The 20152-nt window shown below is 39.6% G+C and overlaps 1 protein-coding gene across 2 annotated transcripts in view; it reads left to right on the top strand.

The window, feature by feature from the left end:
- SH2D4A (SH2 domain containing 4A) overlaps positions 1–19620 on the top strand; it is a 49463-nt gene extending 29843 nt beyond the window's left edge. The window contains exons 5-10 of one of the 2 annotated variants that reach the window (XM_072114245.1): positions 9494–9583; positions 10718–10850; positions 12296–12497; positions 13690–13829; positions 17803–18023; positions 19317–19620. In XM_072114245.1, the coding sequence (XP_071970346.1) occupies positions 9494–9583; positions 10718–10850; positions 12296–12497; positions 13690–13829; positions 17803–18023; positions 19317–19409 (879 nt within the window). In that variant the 3' untranslated portion in view covers positions 19410–19620. The remainder of the gene's footprint in view (positions 1–9493; positions 9584–10717; positions 10851–12295; positions 12498–13689; positions 13830–17802; positions 18024–19316) is intronic. The other variant, XM_072114251.1, reaches the window with a different exon arrangement.
- Positions 19621–20152: the final 532 nt, after the last annotated feature.

Here is a 20152-nt window from a genome sequence, read left to right on the forward strand (position 1 = left end):
TCTGATTTGTACAGTTCATAAAGTTAATTATATATTCAGTAAAAAGCATGATACCAACCAACGGTATGTGCAATGCATTATGATGCTTGATGACGAGATCCATTACTCTCTTGGCAAACCCAAAATAAATAATTATTACAGTCAAATACTTTATATAGGCCAGGTTCTCCTTTTCCTCTTGTCTGATGAAATATCAGATGCAGTAGAGTGCTGGAAGGAATTGTGAAGCCGTTGTGTCCTATTGAACTCAAGACACCTTTGGTGTACATACTCAAATTCTCTAATACCTGTCTTCCTTTTTGGCAAAAATCATGTCTCACAAAGAGACATAAAAACAGACATTTTGTAAAAAGCAACCTGGATTTTGCTGAAGTCATGTCGGGTTGCAATTCTTATGGGGAATTCTTGATAAAAAATAAAAGCACGGTATATGTTTCTGTATTGTCTTCTGGTGTGATCTGAAACATACACAGGTATTTATTTATTATCAGCGACCTACCGTATTTAGTGTAAATGGCACATAAACCCAAATTGCAATGTGATGAACATATACACAATAAATACACTGGGTATTCTACTCTCTGCTGTAGCGACATTAGTCATGACCAGCAGTAGTTATCAACCAACCTCAATGGTCCTAAAAATCAATGAAAAATGTACACAAGAATGCAATCCGAGATGTATATGCCCCACTTGTGTTTATTCTGTGTCTATATTTTCGTGGTAAAAGGAGAAACTAAGGTCCTAGCTGATGTTTCCTGTCTTGAAAGGGTTGCCTTGCCTTTGATATAAAAATTTTTCTTGATATTTATTTTTTATTATTATTTATTTATTTTTGTTGTGTAATTTGTATACCACATATGCTGTATTGTATAGTGAAATACTTTAAACATGCAATAAGGTGAAGTGATATTCTCATGTCTATATTAACTTAAATGTTAGTGTTTAAATCTGAAATAACATCTAAATTAAACTATTTACTCTCCTGTACATCAGATTGTGTGATATCATTGTATAAACTACTTGCACATGATTATTCATAATTAAAGGGGTTGTCTTGCGCCACCTTCCGTCGGTGTTGCACGCCTGGCGCACTCAACTGTTAGCATATCCCAGCACCATATACAGCATTAATTTCAATGTGTATCAGGTGGGTGGGTGCGTCAGGCGTGCAGAGGTTATTGAAGCGGAGGGTACTGCACCGACGGACGGTGGCGTGGGACACCAGAAGCTTCAAGATATTTAATTTATTTTTGTAAATCCCTCTAACCCAAGGCCACTGATATATTTTTTAACATTTTCGGACAACCCTGTTAATTGCATCCATTGTTCTGTTTTCACTTTTTTTTATTGTTTTGGACAAATACGAAATATTACACATACAATTGAAAGTTTCAATTTCGGTATACAGTTACAACTTCTATATTGGTAGCACAACACCAATTCCACACATAGGCTGTATGCTTTTTCTGCTATCTTGTCTCTCAAGGCCGAGCAAGGAGGGATTAACTTTACATCATCTCATGTGTTATCCCAGCATGAATTGGAGGAGGGTTGCCAGGTGTTGCTTTGCATCGTACAGGTGCATCCATTGATTTTTGGTGACCGTGCTCAAAAAAGATACAGGAATGCCTGCAAATCACTGTAGAATGATTGAAAATAATAGCATTAATGTTACAACTTTGCTTAAGGGAATCTGTCACCACAATTTACCCAATGTAATTTCTACGTTACATAGAGCTATGGCCATACTTGCCACATATACCTTTGTTTTTTACTTGCAGCTCCTTCCATACCAAAAGATAACTATAGAAATATGCAAATAAAGCTGAAGTGCATTGGGAGTAAATCATAGAGGTCCTCAGGGTTCTGCGTCACAGCAGTAACAATGCCCCTACATACACTGCTTCACAGCAGTTATATTAGCCCTAGAAAACATAGGATAACCAAATACTCATAATTAGCCGGAGTCGCAAGTCTTCATAACTGCTCTGCATTATAGACTTCTGGCATTGGCTCATCCTGCAAGCATCCAGTATAGTTGGCAATCAATGAAGCACCTTCATGGCTTTAACCCCTTCCCAACGCGTGCCATACTAGTACGGCGCGCGCCAGGTCCCAGTGCATGGAGACTGCTCGCGGGCCGACACCTCTCCATAGCCAGTAAGTCTTTGCTGCATATTGCAACAAAGGCTTACCACTAGCACCGATAGCGGGTGTTTTCCCGTCAAAAAGATGGTGACATCATCGGGGAGCGGCGATCCGTCGCCACGACAGTGTCAGGTCTTCCGAAGACCCAAGGCTGACTCGTTTTAACCCATTCATTACAAAGTCCTATCAGCACATTGTAATGAATGAGGAGGAAAAACCCATATTCTGCCATACTTTAGTATGGAAGTATATGATAGGATCAATCAGACAACCTAGGGTTAAAGTTCCCTAGGTAGTCTGAAAGATAGTAAAAGTAAAAATTAAAAAAAGTTTTTAAAAAATTATAAAATAACCTAAAAATTCAAATCACCCCCTTTCCCTAGAACTGATTATAAATATAAATAAACAGTAAAAATCATAAACACATTAGGTATCGCCGCGTCCGAAAATGCCCGATCTATCAAAATATAAAATGGTTTTTCATTTAACTCTGTAACAGAAAATAGCGCCCAAAGTCAAAAATGGCACTTTTTTGCCATTTTGAAAAATATAAAAAAAAATCAATAAAAAGTTATCAAAAGGTTGCATAGTCTTAAAAATGATGGCAATGAAAACGCCATCAAAAGTCACAAAAAATGACACCACCCACAGTTCTGTACACCAAAATATGAAAAAATTATTAGCGCCAGAAGATGGCAAAATCCCAAAAAATATTTTTGTACAGGAAGTTTTAATTTTTGTAAATGTATGAAAACATTATAAAACCTATACAAATTTTGTATCCTTGTAATCGTACCAACCCAAAGAATAAAGAAGACATGTCATTTTGGGAACACAGTGAAAGCTGTAAAATCCAAGCCCACAAGAAAACGGCGCAAATGTGTTTTTTCACCATTTTCACTGCATCTGGAATTTTTTTCCCGCTTCCCAGTACACGGCATGGAATATTAAATACCATCACTATGAATTGCAATTTGCTCTGCAGAAAACAAGCCTTCACAGAGCTCTGTACATGTAAAAATAAAAAAGTCATAGACTTTTGATGGTGGGAAGTGAAAAATGGAAACGGAAAAACAAAAAAGGGCCAGGTCGTAAAGGGGTTAAGGAAAAGCCAATGGTATAGGTCAGCAATACAAGGCAACTAATTCATATTTGCAGTCCCCTGTCCTGACGATTGCAGGCAGGCCTGGAAGATGAACTCCTACTATCAGACTTTTATTACCATCCTTTATGGGGAAATTAATACTTATAAGTAGGGAGTGTGCCCGCTCTTTTACTCCTTGGCACAAGTCTGTATTTCAAAACCTGGATGTACAGATTGCTGCTTTTGCTCTGCAGTTAAAACCCTGGCACTGTTTTGCGGCACATTGATGGTAGTCACAGCATTCGGTGGCATTATAAAGTTCTCTAGGGTCTCATACACACAACCATTTTTTTAAACATAAAAATTGCCATTGCAAGGTTTTTTGGCATCAGCACCCCCATGAACCAGACCACAACCTAACAAAAGTGGCCCTTATGGTGTAGGGAAATAAATAGAAATAATTTCTTTTAAAAAAAAAACACTGATTATATTGGCCAAAAGTTATAGGAATGAAAAAAGCTATATAATTTACTGTAATTGTAGTCACATATATAATTATGGTAAAATGGTGTCACTTTGTCCCATTTCAAAAATGAAAAATTAGTGGGATTGGAAAAATGATCCAAAACGCTCAAAATAGGCTGGTCCTGAAGGAATTATGGAACAAGAAGGTACTTAGGGACTTCGTTCACCAGAAGAACAGAGTTGAGCTCTATTTTCTGTGACTGTCTTTATATGCTCTGCTACTTTATATAAGAGAATTTAAAATTAAGACAGGAAAAGAATAATGCAGGTTGTGTACAAACTGTGTAAACTGTAAAATGTCCTCATGTCACTGGAAATCCCCGATTGTTAACTTCTGGGACACATGAGGAAATGCTCACAGGACTGCTAGGTAAACATTTATTTTCAGTGATTCACAAGTTGATTTCACTCAGTGGAGCCAAGTTCAGCAGGGCACCAGGAGTTATGACGTCTGCAGCTTACAAAGAGGAATCCAAGCACTAATTCACATTGTGTAACAAAAATGTGGCTTACCTAGTCAGTGACTTAGAAATGACTACTTCTTAGGAAGTTTGTACCCTTTGTTTTCCTTCTCTTGGGAAGTTTACATTGAATCTTATATTCCTAATATTATGAAAAGGTTTTTTATGACTGTTTAAATCCCACAATTCTGGTATACAGGACTAGTTATATAGTAGTATAGCTATATGGGATCTAAGACCTTCTGAAGGCCATTACCCTCCACAATCATACTCCCTTCAACAATCCAAGGGCGCAGATGCACTGCAATGGAAGCTGGGGCTCTACTGCAGGCCCCCAGAGCTGTTAGCCCTAATATACTGGCTGTCGGTTGTATGCTGGATGCCAAAATACACTGTAGTACCATCGTATAGCTGGGTATTGAAGTTGTGATCAAGCTATTGCAACTTCTAGTCCCTGAAACAAAAGAAAAAGTAAAAGAAAAAGTTAAACATCTAGATGCATAAGGTGCAAATAATCCAGCTCCACGGACACTCCGGTTGTAGGTAAAAATGTGATATATTCTTTATTGAAGTACAAAAAGAGATATACAACCAAAACACACACAGAGCCATGGCTTATGGTCTACGCGTTTCGGAAAACTCCTTAATCATGACCAAACATCTAGATGGTTACAGCACAAGGGGCCCTATCTTGGCAGATATAATGTTTTGCATCAAGAGATATATTTGTCTTGAATATGTGGAAGAACTAGTGCATAAAAGAAACTTTTCAGGAAATGGGGTACAATGGTCTTGCCTTTATTCACTAGTGAGGAAATTAGGGACATGGTAACCCCCTTTAAACAAACTACATGGGACTTAGCTATCTGGTACTTTTAGTTTACTCAGTCTACCTGCTTGTCTGCCTCTGATACAAAATATGACACACATTAGTGAAGCTCTTGGAGCATTGGATGAGTGGAGGGGTTCTTTTTCTCTTACATTGTTTGTTTATGTACAATTTTCTGAATCCACTTGTATATTAGGAGGATCATCTCTCCTAAAGATGATATTGTCATGACTTTGTACCATGGAAACCAAGGAGGATGATAATGTGGGTGTTTCTTTGGTTGAAAAATAGGTACAAAATAAAAATCTATGTTGAAAATAAAAACCTTTTTAAGAATGTTAAATAATACAATAAATCCCTATTAATAAAAATGACTAAAATCACCCCCATATTTGGTATCATTGAGTTCACAACTCTATGATCTATATTCCATTATTTTAGCTGCTGAGTGAGTGCAAAATAAATCCAAAACATATTGCACATCAATAAGTCACACATACCCCCAAATGGTATCAATGAAAATTATAGCTCATCATATATAAGAATGCTTCAGTGGAAACATAAAAAGGTATGACTTTAAGACAATGGTGATGCAAATTTTAAGAATAGTGTTTTCCTTGTATAATACTAGCCAAGCAAGACATATATACATATTAAAAAATGTACAGGCAGTCCCCGGGTTACGTACAAGATAGGGCCCGGAGGTTTGTTCTTAAGTTGAATTTGTATGTAAGTCGAAACTGTATATTTTATAATTGTAGATCCAGACAAAAAATTTTTTGGCCCCAGTGACAATTGGAGTTTAAACATTGTTTGCTGTAATTACCAAGGATTATCAATAAAGCTTCATTACAGACACCTTACAGCTGATCATTGCAGCCAGGACTATAGTTAAGCATTCAGAAAGCTTCACCAGAGGTCAGAGGGCTCTGTCTGTAACTATGGGTTGTCTGTAAGTCGGGTGTCCTTAAGTAGGGGACCGCCTGTATTGCCAAATTATCCTGACCTGCAGATTAAAGGTAACATGTTATTTATGCCATAGGGTAAAAATCACAAAATTAATGCCAAAACGTGAATGCCAAAATTAGTGTGGTTTCTTTCATCTGCACCAGAAAGGAGTAAAAACAAAAAACAAAAATGCGGCAGCTTCCTGAACACCAAATATGGTTGTTTTTTCAGATTGTTATATTACTGGTATAACAATAATATGGAGCATTATTGCAAAGTTCTATTGTGAATACAGAACAATAATTGTATTTAGTTACATGCTGTGTTCTATATATGTCACATAAGACAAAATCTTGAGTTATAGCTATTTTTTTTTACTAATGATTCAATGATAGCTCCTGGACTGTTGTAATAATGATTGTGGAAATCTTATTTTTGTTATCCTTTTAAAATAAACTTCTAAAATCATGTTAATGAGTCAAAGGGGCTCTTGGGGGTGTTACCAGAGCCCCGCCGCTCTGTAGCTTCACAGGCTGTTACACTGTGCAAGGAGCACTCCCCCCGCACACCCGAGGGGGGTGGTGAGACAGTGTAACAGCCTGAAAAGCCAGAGCAGACAGAGGCTCTGTTAGCAACCCCATAGCTCCTAATGAGCCTAAAGACTATCACAGCCACAAAGGCTGTATTTAACTGTCAATGTAAGGACAGTTACATCACTAGGAAAACATTCTGCACATCAGTAGCAGCCAATCACTGGCAAATAAAAGAAAAAAATAGATATATAAACTTAGGAATTACAAGTTATATGGAATATTTTTTCCAAAAAATTATATATATATATATATATATATATATATACACATATACACTCAACGGCCACTTTATTAGGTACACCATGCTAGTAACGGGTTGGACCCCCTTTTGCCTTCAGAACTGCCTCAATTCTTCGTGGCTTAGATTCAACAAGGTGCTGGAAGCATTCCTCAGAGATTTTGGTCCATATTGACATGATGGCATCACACAGTTGCCGCAGATTTGTCGTCTGCACATCCATGATGCGAATCTCCCGTTCCACCACATCCCAAAGATGCTCTATTGGATTGAGATCTGGTGACTGTGGAGGCCATTTGTGTACAGTGAACTCATTGTCATGTTCAAGAATCCAGTCTGAGATGATTCCAGCTTTATGACATTATCCTGCTGAAAGTAGCCATCAGATGTTGGGTACATTGTGGTCATAAAGGGATGGACATGGTCAGCAACAATACTCAGGTAGGCTGTGGCGTTGCAACGATGCTCAATTGGTACCAAGGGGCCCAAAGAGTGCCAAGAAAATATTCCCCATGACACCACCACCACCAGCCTGAACCGTTGATACAAGGCAGGATGGATCCATGCTTTCATGTTGTTGACGCCAAATTCTGACCCTACCATCCAAATGTCGCAGCAGAAATCGAGACTCATCAGACCAGGCAACGTTTTTCCAATCTTCTACTGTCCAATTTCGATGAGCTTGTGCAAATTGTAGCCTCAGTTTCCTGTTCTTAGCTGAAAGGAGTGGCACCCGGTGTGGTCTTCTGCTGCTGTAGCCCATCTGCCCCAAAGTTCGACCTACTGTGCATTCAGAGATGCTCTTCTGCCTACCTTAGTTGTAACGGGTAGCGATTTGAGTCACTGTTGCCTTTCTTTCAGCTCGAACCAGTCTGCCCATTCTCCTCTGACCTCTGGCATCAACAAGGCATTTCCGCCCACAGAACTGCCGCTCACTGGATGTTTTTTCTTTTTCGGACCATTCTCTGTAAACCCTAGGGATGGTTGTGCGTGAAAATCCCAGTAGATCAGCAGTTTCTGAAATACTCAGACCAGCCCTTCTGGCACCAACAACCATGCCATGTTCAAAGGCACTCAAATCACCTTTCTTCCCCATACTGATGCTCAGTTTGAACTGCAGGAGATTTTCTTGACCATGTCTACATGCCTAAATGCACTGAGTTGCCGCCATGTGATTGGCTGATTAGAAATTAATTGCTAACGAGCAGTTGGACAGGTGTACCTAATAAAGTGGCCGGTGAGTATATATATATATATATATATATATATATATATCAGCAATTAATTTCTAATCAGCCAATCACATGGCGGCAACTGCATTTAGGCATGTAGACATGGTCAAGACAATCTCCTGCAGTTCAAACCGAGCATCAGTATGGGGAAGAAAGGTGATTTGAGTGCCTTTGAACGTGGCATGGTTGTTGGTGCCAGAAGGGCTGGTCTGAGTATTTCAGAAACTGCTGATCTACTGGGATTTTCACGCACAACCATCTCTAGGGTTTACAGAGAATGGTCCGAAAAAGAAAAAACATCCAGTGAGCGGCAGGTCTGTGGGCGGAAATGCCTTGTTGATGCCAGAGGTCAGAGGAGAATGGGCAGACTGGTTTGAGCTGATAGAAAGGCAACAGTGACTCAAATCGCCACCCGTTACAACCAAGGTAGGCAGAAGAGCATCTCTGAACGTACAGTACGTCGAACTTTGAGGCAGATGGGCTACAGCAGCAGAAGACTACACCGGGTGCCACTCCTTTTAGCTAAGAACAGGAAACTGAGGCTACAATTTGCACAAGCTCATCGAAATTGGACAGTAGAAGATTGGAAAATGTTGCTGGTCTGATGAGTCTCGATTTCTGCTGCGATATTCGGATGGTAGGGTCAGAATTTGGCGTCAACAACATGAAAGCATGGATCCATCCTGCCTTGTATCAACGGTTCAGGCTGGTGGTGGTGGTGTCATGGTGTGGGGAATATTTTCTTGGCACTCTTTGGGCCCCTTGGTACCAATTGAGCATCGTTGCAACGCCACAGCCTACCTGAGTATTGTTGCTGACCATGTCCATCCCTTTATGACCACAATGTACCCAACATCTGATGGCTACTTTCAGCAGGATAATGCGCCATGTCATAAAGCTGGAATCCTCTCAGACTGGTTTCTTGAACATGACAATGAGTTCACTGTACTCAAATGGCCTCCACAGTCACCAGATCTCAATCCAATAGAGCATCTTTGGGATGTGGTGTAACGGGAGATTCGCATCATGGATGTGCAGCCGACAAATCTGCGGCAACTGTGTGATGCCATCATGTCAATGTGGACCAAAATCTCTGAGGAATGCTTCCAGCACCTTGTTGAATCTATGCCACGAAGAATTGAGGCAGTTCTGAAGGCAAAAGTGGGTCCAACCCGTTACTAGCATGGTGTACCTAATAAAGTGGCCGGTGAGTGTATATATATATATATATATATATATATATATATATATATATATAATTAAATGTTTTATGGATTCTTTCGTGGAGTCAGGTACGCTATTAATTCAGCTGTTTTATTTTTATAACTCTGGGTTGCTTTGTCTGGTCTTGCTCAGTGGTTGTGGGGTGCTATTTTGCATGTGTTCGGTGTGGTGATGAATACCAAGGTATCTCATTTGATTAAATTCCTAGTTCATCACAGAAACACCAAAAACCAGAACTATTCAAGATATACTGCAGGCATCTACTGCAAGGCATTCTAAAAACTGCGAGGTGCAGCAGGTAAGACCGTTTTCACTGTCAAACTTACAGTAACACTGGTCTTATCAAAGTATTATGTCTATTGAATGTAATTAGCAATATGCCATAGTGTGGAAAGTACGTGGCTAACACAGCATGTGATTTACAATTGAGTTGGTTTTCTCTCAATTAGTTTGGCCATAAATTTGTACCAGCTTTTGCAAGTTTGGACCAATGAACCTTTTTTCGTTTACAAATATATGCAAAATATTGAACAAAGTACTAAACTGGACTTTAAAGTGCACTTGTCACCTGGAATGTAATTTTTAGCTGGTGACAGCTGGCTGATGATTTAAATAATTTTTAGTACTTTATATAAGTTTAATTTACATTACCTGGCTCCCTGCCAGCAGCATTTGGTGTCCTGGGGGAGGTGCTGCTGCAGGCTGTTTCTGTGTCTCCCCATGCTTCCTCTCCTCCACAGCATACCCCTCCCCTGCCGACTTAATACACATTACAGGAAGTGGTGAGGGAGCTGCATGAGTGGGGAGGAGAGGAGATTGACACAGGCACATACAGGCTGCATCTGCCCCCTCCCTGGGGACTTACAACATGCTACTGGCAGGGAGACAATTTTAAAATCAGCATAACATAGGTTATTGGAACCTGTCACCAGCTAAAAATTATATTCCTAGTGACAAGTTCCACATTAAGATGGAAGGAGTTTCATATGTATTTATTAAGTACATTATCAGTGGTATTTGTATCCATACCTTCCAACATATGTTGTATTGCTAGAACAGGGCATATTTTCCTAGAAAATAAGGGAAATAAAAACTATATTATTGAAAACTATGATATGACAGAAATTATATACATTATCTTGCACGTAAGCGTCCTGACTCTGCATGTCAATAAATGAGATGCTATGGGTCATGGAAATGGCAGTATTGAGATATGACTAATGTTGTTTGGATAGGTTAGCACAATGTTCAGTTGTTCATGTACATTAATTTTGTTATTAATTGATATCTTTTAGTTGTGATGTCATTCAAAACTATTTATATAATCATATAATATTAACACTGACCAACTCATACATATATATGACTATATGACTATAATTATGTACATTTACTTCTGTGGAGTCTAATATTTCCCCTACCTCTATTTCAGGATCGATCAAAGACTCAAGAAAAAGAAATTCAGAAATTAGAAGAAAGGACTCAAGAAATTTACATGAACTGGAAAGAAGCTCAAGAGATCAAGCAAAAACTGGAAAAGGAAGACCCAGAATGGCAGGAAACTTGTATGATGTCCTTTTATTCTCAAGTATAATTTTTAAAGGGAAGCTACCACCACATAGCTACCGATAAGGGTAGATCAGCACATCAGGATGTGAGAATAGCCCTTTTAAGGGTTAATCCTCACGCCCCCACAATCTTTTGCTAACTTTTATTTGGCAAATATGTGCATTTTCTAAAGCGGCTACTGAGGCGTGGAGTAGCCAGAGCTGGGGCTACACGACACGGCTACTCCAAGTTGCTGTGGCCTCTTTGTTCCTCCTACCAAAATCTTTTGGCGCACAGCTCCTCATAGCTGTGCGCCCTCGTCCGAGAATCCTGCCGTCTGGGCATGCACAAATTTTCTAAAGAGTCTACTGGGGCGTGGAGTAGCCGCACCATGTAGCCTCAGGTTCGGCTACTCCACGCCCCGGTAGCCGCTTTAGAAAATTTTTATATTTGCCAAATAAAAGTTAGCAAAAGATTGTGGGGACATGAGGATTAGCCCTTAAAAGGGCTTTCCTCGCGTCCTATAGATGTACCTTCCAACTTATCTACCTTTATAGGTAGATATGTGGTGGTAGGTTCCCATTAATGTATAAAAAGGATTTTATGAAAAAATATAATGTCCCCTAGGTAACAGCTAAGTGCTCCACAATGTGGCCCATAAATATACAAATAATACACTATATATTACTGTATACTTCCCCCTCATTAATTCATAATTAACACCAGCAAATCCTAATTAATTTAGATAGCAAAGCACCCCTAGTATATATGTAGCCCCAGCACATGCCCTCCACTATATATGTAGCCCCAGGCTCTCAGCACATGCCCAGCAGTATACAGGTAGCCCCAGTAGTATATAGAGGCCCCCACACATCCCCCAGCAGTATATGTAGCACAGCCACATAAAAATTAAAAAAATCACCTGTGCACCCTGCAGCTGGCTCTGCCGTCCCAAGATGTTCTGCTCTAGGCACTGATGTAATTGCTTAGGCCATGGTCAAAAAGATGAGTCCTCTCTATGACCCCGGTGCCATCACCTAAGCAATGGCATCGGCACCTGAACTGGACAATGGCACAGGTAGCGGTAGTATCACTGCCTGCATCCAGTGATCAACCAGCTGTGCTACACTGATGACTTAAAACATTTCAAAAAGCAGATTCATTACGTTGTTCTACTAATAACTTATTGTACCAGAAAAGCCAGGAACAAGATTGAACTATGTCTGAAATCATACTTGTTATGGTAATGAGAATGACATGTATGAAATGTGAAAGCATATGACCTTACTTCAAATTTCATGAATCATGGGATGTCTCATGCAATAATTTTAGTAATTACCGATGGGTAGTTTATGTAATCCAAAATACAGTGAACATGAATGTAACATGTTTGCTCAGATTTTGTTTTCCCAAAGCATGAAAACGTACACAATTATGGTAATTGAGTTTTGTTTCTTTTTAGTGAGAAAGTCAAAAGCAGCTGATGAGAGACGACGATCAATGGCTAAGCAGGCTCGAGATGACTATAAGAGATTGTCTATGCAGGCCATCGAAAGAGGTTCAGTTGCTGAAAGGGCTAAAAATTTTGGGGGAGAAGTTAAACGACCACCCTTACCACCAAAGCCAAAACCAGCCTCAACAGTCAACAATTCTGGGATTAGCAGGTAGAAACACTTACATATATGTTCCTCCATTGTTGTTGTCGTTATTTCTTATTTACAAGGATGTTCTTTATTTTTACTTATCTATGTAGACAATTAAAAGAAAATGTGGAATACCTCACATTTTTGTTCAAAACAGCAAAAATTCCATGATAAATTTAAGCATAGGTTGCTAAGGTCTAACATAGCCTTAAATTTGTATGTGGTCCTTGAGGTCCTTTTTTTAGTAACACAGAAAGATAAGAAGATATAAGTTAAAAGGGAGTCTAACAGTTCCCACAACCACTGGTTCGCCCCAAAAAGTTCTTTATCTGGGGGCGGTTGATCATTGTTTAAATGGGAGATGCTGTGATTGGCACTGTAGAAAAAAGAGAACAGGTACACCTGCAGTGATGGCCATGTCCCTTGTGCCTCAGCTAATTTAAGAAACTAATTTAAATTAAAAAATATATTGCTCTTGGCTAAAATGGTACTAGAAAATTACAATCATCTGTTCTGGAAAGCATAAAACATGCTCTTTACTAGGTTTTATCTACTTCTGTTTATTCAGGGTACATCAGTTTTTTTTCCCAACCAGTACTTTTGTTTAAAAATGGGAAATCCACTGATACGTGAATGGACCTTTAAATAGATGCATTTTATTTGATTCCTATACCCTGGGAGTACTTTTTTTTAAATACACGGATAAACATGACCAGGTTGTTGAGGTTTTCACCCATTTACAGCAAATCTAGTATCAAAATCAAGCTTTATAAACCAGAGGCATTGTACAGGAGCACTTTCCGCTCCCACTGTGTGAGATTATAGCTGGAGGTGGGAGTGAGCTCAGGGGGCAGCGGTGGTGGTGGGGAAGTGTAACAAGCTGTGAAGCTAGAGCACTGAGGAGGTCTGGTAACGCCCCCCAGAGTCCTTCAGGATCATTAGCATTGTTTAAAAAGTTGATTTTATAATGAAGGAGGCCATGGATAACCAATATAATAATAACATTACCCCTGGTTTTTCATGCTTGATTTCGATTTTCTTTAATATGCACAGTACTGCTCTGGACTTTCTACATAGTATTAGGCACTTGTTTTAATTGTAGTTATTACATTAAACGAATTAGATATAGAGGGAATGACAGTAGTATGGTCAATAATGTGAAACAGTTATTTAAAATATCAAAGTGATGTTTACTTTTATATAATTTATGTAGATCAGAAAGAAGACAGGGCATAAGAAGAGTAAACTCCAGTTGTACTCGTGAAAATATAATCAAATGGTTTAAAGCAGAGCAGCTTCCTCTCCAGGCAGGATGGGACAGATCTGGAACCTGTGTGGCACATTGGTTTCACGGTAAGTAATGATTGAAATGGGGGCCAAAGAAAAAAGATAAAATTCAAAGAAAGAATAAAGTATAAAAACTTCCACTCCCGATTCCCGTGTCCTACCTGTACTTCCAGTGAAGGCTCCTACAGAAGCGGTCCCATTGCCTGATTGGCTGAAGTGGGTCTCTTGACTGGAAGTACGGGTACAATCTGGTGCCGAGTAAGTACACTTATTTTTAGTGCCCAGTGTTAGTAGTAAGTTGGTGATCATTTAAAAATAAAAATGTGATTTCATATGTCCTTCTTTTCAGACAGTCTTACTGTCAATAGCATTGTTAGCAGGAGACCATCTTTTTTCATTAATGTGGTAGTAGTAACATTTAGTAACATATTAAGCCAACATGGGCCTTTTCTATTCTGTGTTACTCAGGCAGCTTAGTGAGTGAAACTTTTCATGTTATCAATTGACGTGTTTGCTTATGACGCCCTGAAAAGACATAAGCAGTTGTAAGAGCTATAATAAAAACTAAACTGTACTATAACAATTTAGTTGCATATACTGTCTAACAGTATGGTGACACCTAGTGGATTTGTAGGGAATCTAAAGAGACACTGAAATCTGGATGACATTTAAGGGAAACCTACCACTTTTATAACATTTATAAGCCAAAACTACCCTGCAGCAGCTCCGGGTGAGCTGATGCTGGGGCATATCTTCACTATTTGCATAAAGCAATGTAGTCTGTGTAAAACCTTTTTATGCGTTATATTCAAACCACTATATAGCGGGGCGCACCATGCGGGCGACCGTGCGTGCACCTTATAACGAGGTGCCGGAGAGCCTCGCGGCCGGCTTTGCATTCGAAGTAGCGCAGGCACGAGTGTGCCCGAGAGCTCGGTGACGTCACCGGCTCTCCGGCACCTCATAATAAGGTGCACCCACAGCGGCGCGCATGGTGCGCCGAAGGGGGTTGAATGTAACGAATAAAAATGTTTTACACAGACAACAGTGGAGCTGTTGCAAGGTAATTTTGGCTTATAAATGTAATTTTAAAGTAGTAGGTTTCCTTTAAAGAGACCCTGTCAGGCAAAATAAACCCTCTAAGAGCCCTACCCCAGTAATAACAGTGTTAAATTGCTAGCTTTATTGGAACAAACTGACAAGCTAGCAAACACTGCATTACAAGCTTACAGCGGTCCGTTGTATTCATGAGGTGGCGGTATCAGGCGCTCCCCTCTGTTCAGAATCTGTCCTGGACCGCCCCTCCCACACCTGATGTCAGTGGTGACTGCCAGGCTTCATGCTGCAGTCACTGCCTCCTCGGACTGCCCTTCACGAATACACTGGACCGCTATGTACTACAGTGTTTTCTAGCTTATCAGTACGTTCTAATAAAGCTAGCAATTTAACACTGCTATTACTGGGGTATGGCCAGGGAGCTGCTTATTTTAGTAAGTGCTTTTAGAGGGTGTATTTTGCCTGACAGGTGTTTTGTGCTGTTCCTTTGTTACAAATGTAAACTATGCTAAGGCTACCCTTATAGAATGTGTTTTCATTGCATTTTGAAAATGACAGCAAATACATCAGGTAAAATGCACCCCAAAACACATCAGTATTAAAGGGAACCTGTCATCAGCAATAGGCCCAATTGACCCAAGGCTGCATGGTTTCTGCAGATTCGTTACAATGAGCCAGTGGCTCATTGTAATGAATACTGTGCAATAATTCCATATACTGCAATACAGTAGTATTGCAGTATATGGCAGGAATGATCAGACCATCTAGGGCAGTGATGGCGAACCTTTTAGCGGCCGAGTGCCCAAAAAGCAGCCCAAAACCCCCCTTATTTTTGGCGAGGTGCCAACCAAAAATTAAAGCAGTAACTTATTGCTCCCTGTTCTTCAACAACTTTCAATCATATTGGCCTCCTGAGGACAGCAGTAGAAAGATGGAAAATTTGCATCATTTTAGCTGTTTTCCAATGTCCCTCTGCACACAGAGAATCGTGGGGCCAGCAGGAGGTCCTCCAAAGATAATTCGGCCCTGTCTATTCAATCACCCTTTTCCTACAGTCCCAAGTAGTGAATTAAGTATCCAAATATGACTGAAAGCAGCATCTTTTAAGTTGCTTGGAACTGCAGGAAGATTCTTTGAGTCCTGTCTGGTGTGCTGGGGCGATGGCCTGGGTGCCCACAGAGAGGGCTTTGAGTGCCACCTCTGGCACCAGTGCCATAGGTTCGCCACCACTGATCTAGGGTCTAAAAATAGTAAAAAAAAAAAAAAAAAAAAGTTTCAAAAATAATTAAAAGTAAAAAACCTAAATGTTCAAATCACCCCCCTTTCCTTAGAACTAAAATATATCATAATAAACAGTAAAAATCACAGACACAATCGACGCAACCTAAAATTTCCAATCTATCAAAATATAAAAACGGTTATTGCCGGTGGTGACCCCCATAACGGAAATTACCACCCAAATGTTCGAAACACGACTTTAACAAAATTTTATAAAACATAAAAAATGGAATAAGAAGTGACCAAAATGTCGCACAGTCCTCAAAATGGTAGCAATGAAAACGTCGGCTCATTTCCCAAAAAATTAAAACTAACACAACTACGTACTCCAAGGTACGCAAAAGTTATTAGCGTCAGAAAATGGTGAAGCTTCCCAGTACACGGCATGGAATTATACATAATGCAAAGGAGAGGTAAAATTTGTTACACACAAAATAAGCCCTCACACAGTTCTGTACACGGAAAAATAAAAAAGTTATGGATTTTTCAAGGTGGAGATCAAGAAATGAGCAAAAAAAACCTGCGTCCTTAAGGGGTCAATCCAATGTTCCATTTGTATATGGGTTCCTTTGTGTTCCTATTCTAGTGCATGAACTCTTAGGGGGACATTTACTAAGAGTAGTACAAATTGCACTAAATGCAGTTTGCCTGTGTATAGTGTAGGGTGCACCAGATTCAGGATTTCTGGAGCCCGTTCTTCAAGAATCTGGCGCTCCCTGCACAGCTCCGACAGAGTGCACCAACTTTTTGGTGCACTTTTAACATAGGGTGTGCAACACAATTCTAGCAGACTTTGCATGATAAATCCGGTGCACGGTCCGACTGAGCACTGGAACTCCCCCTAGTGTGCGACACAATTGTGGTGCAGACAATTCTGTGCAAGCAGTTTTTACCTAAAAGAACGTGCAAAGTCTGCCAGAAAACCATCGCACAGCCCTTAGTAAATTTGCACTTTTGTCTCCTCATTAGCAAGCCCTTTTATGGCTTCTCTTGGCACTAGTTTAAATCTAATTTCTTCACAATTCTAACATGGGGTTTCAGGTGGCAGCAAGTTTCCTTACCCTTAGGGGGGCAATGCTGGGGTCCCATTGCATCCTTGACAGATTTCTCTAAGATTTTCTTATTTTTACTCTGTAAAGAGTTTTGTGGCATTAGGGCACCTGAATAAGGATTTGTGCCGTTCTCCTGATCTGCAGACTCTGACTGAGCTGCAACTGATTGTGCTACTGCTACCTGATTCTCTGTCAGACTCTGTACTAATTGACTTGCTTGGGTGGGGCAGCCCTCACATTTTCTAGGCTTTTCTTTAGCTATAACCCAGGACTCATTTTACAGGGTTTAAGGACACAGAAATACATTCCAGCCTAGAGTGCATATTGGCTCAAAACATTGTAAAACCCATGTAGAACATAATAAAAAAATATATACAAATCACATAAAACAACTGTAAAGGGGCCCAGTGACATAACTATATTGGGGGACACTAGAAGCTTTTGGAGAAGTTATATGTTCAAATGACAACACCATTTCTAAAAAAAAAAAGGTACAAAGATAATTACTAAAGGAAGAGACCACTGTTTCATTGGTAGCTAAAATAAATTAAAAAGTACATTTTAGGGTAGCCCATTTATAAGACTACAGTGAAGGCATTTTTTAGTGAAGGCACATAGGAAATATTCATCCCTTTTTTTCCAACTACCAACAGGTATAATTTCTAGAGGGCAGTCAGAGGACTTATTAAAGAACCAGGCTCCGGGAAGTTTCCTGTTGCGTGTAAGTGAAAAGATCCAAGGCTACGTCCTCTCCTACCACTCTGAAGATAGAACCGTGCACTTTCTCATAGATGCTTCTGGCACATCATATAGTTTCTTGGGAGTAGATCAGCTTCAGCATGCGACTCTAGCTGACCTTGTCGAGTATCACAAGGTAAGACACCTGTCAAACAGACTTAATATTTACACAAATCCAGAGACTTGTTCATATCTTTTGGCTTAATAAATGTTCCAGTTCTCTATAGTGGCCATGGCAAGAGCCTGACAGTCAGCTAGAGCAAGGTTCCTGCTGCAACCGCACAGGTTTATATGTAAATCCTATATCTGTGCGCCGTTGCATTCAGGTTTGGTGCACCTAAGTTAGAAGTTAAAAATAATATTTCTCATCAATGATGTTAATTAAATTAAATATTCCACTCATGATACATCCCCTACACTCACTCTTTTATGTGATTACTATTTTAGATGGAAGAATAATTTAGTTATTGAAGCACAGTTGCTTATGCTGGTTTCACACAACCATGTTTGTCCAAGCAACTGTTTTTGTCCTACTTTGCTCTTTGTCCCATTTTTCCAAATGTGGACGTGGTTTCACAGATTCGGATATTGCACTTTTTTTTGTTGTGTTTTCTATTTATGGGCACATTTTGTGTCCCTGTCTAGACCGGGTAAAGGGTGGTCTAAATTTCCGACTTCAGAAACAATGTCACATTAATGTACGAACATGCACTAGAATAATGAATTAAGGGAAAAAAAATAAACCTCAAAGTTGATCAAAATTGCACCAGAAATAATGAACCTGCTATGAACCTCTCTATTTGCTCCTGGACTGACCACGGTTTGCGAAACAAACTCATTACATCAAAATGAGTTATATGAGGAAGTGAACTCTGGAATGGCTGGGTCTGTACTCACAGCGTGTGTGCCTTTCCATTACAGCTGGTCAGAGGTCTTTTCATATCAACTAGTTAGATATTTCTAAAATCAGAGCATACACAGAACTACATGATAAACATACCTAGTAACCCCTGTTACAGAGAGGCAATGCCCGCTAGGTGCCAGCTATATTATCAAAGCTGCAGTTCTTTCGAGAGCCCTCATCGTCAGAAATTGAACCTATATTGTAAGTATTGACCAGGCTGCCATCAGGAATTTCAGGGCTACATACAGGCAAGTTTTGTGGGGTTCCATCCCTTCCACACGCTACAGTTTACCATCCAAAACTACCTAAAATGTTCTTGCCAAAAAGACAGCCCCCTATCTCCTATTTTATAGTGGTATCAAAGTCATTTTATGCTACACTAAATTTACAAAACATTTCTTAAAAGGTTTAATTTTAATTACAAAAACCTATGACATTAATACTGACTGATAACACCTGCTCTTGTTCACATTTAATCCAGTACAGTTTAACATCATTTTTTATCTTTCTATGCTGTTTTCACAGACTGAACCCATTACATCACTGGGAAAGGAGCTTCTTTTGTACCCTTGTGGCCAGCTTAAGGACAGTTGTGATTACAGTGACCTCATTGAGTGAAGAGCTGGACATCTACTTCAATGATTCACTGCCTAGGAGAACAAAGGAATTTTTTCTGCACCTTGTAACCACTTCCTAGTAAAAAGCTGGAGAGATAACAAGGTTATGACCTATTGCACAAAGCTGGTTGAAATCTGGGAAATACAGTATGTGAAAAATCAATTTTTGTTCTGTTAAAAAATATATGTACATAAAATATGACATGGTTTAAGGGGTCCTGGACTCTTATTTAAAATAAAAGCAAAAAATATAAAACACTAAACCCTATTTTTGTACTGATGTGAGGAGAATCAGTCATATTTTCTGCCAGTCTGGTGTTGACACTCCACCATACTATGTCGTTTAGCGCCCCATCATGACTCCTGTTTGCGCAATTATTTTCGCTCTCTTCGTATTGTATATCACCAGTCCCTCTGGGGTTCTGTGAGCTGCATGAACAACTAAGACCTTCAGGACACTGCACCCTAAATTGTAATACTCTGCATACCATCAAGTGGTAATCAGGTGAGCAGCCTTGCACACTTTTTCCACCACCGCTTTTCTGACGATATCACATGCAGCGCCATCCTCCTCTCTTTTTTCTCTCTATTCTCATATATTAATAACACAGTTTCACTTTTATTTTATTAGTGGTTCTTTTTAATAACAAATGCAAAAAAATGTAATACATTCCCCCTATTCCTCTATTCAGTGAAAGCTCTAAATGTATAAGGAGGTGAACAAACATTGATCTATATAATCAG

Source organism: Engystomops pustulosus, chromosome 1, assembly GCF_040894005.1.
Source record: "Engystomops pustulosus chromosome 1, aEngPut4.maternal, whole genome shotgun sequence".
Lineage (NCBI taxonomy): Eukaryota > Metazoa > Chordata > Amphibia > Anura > Leptodactylidae > Engystomops > Engystomops pustulosus.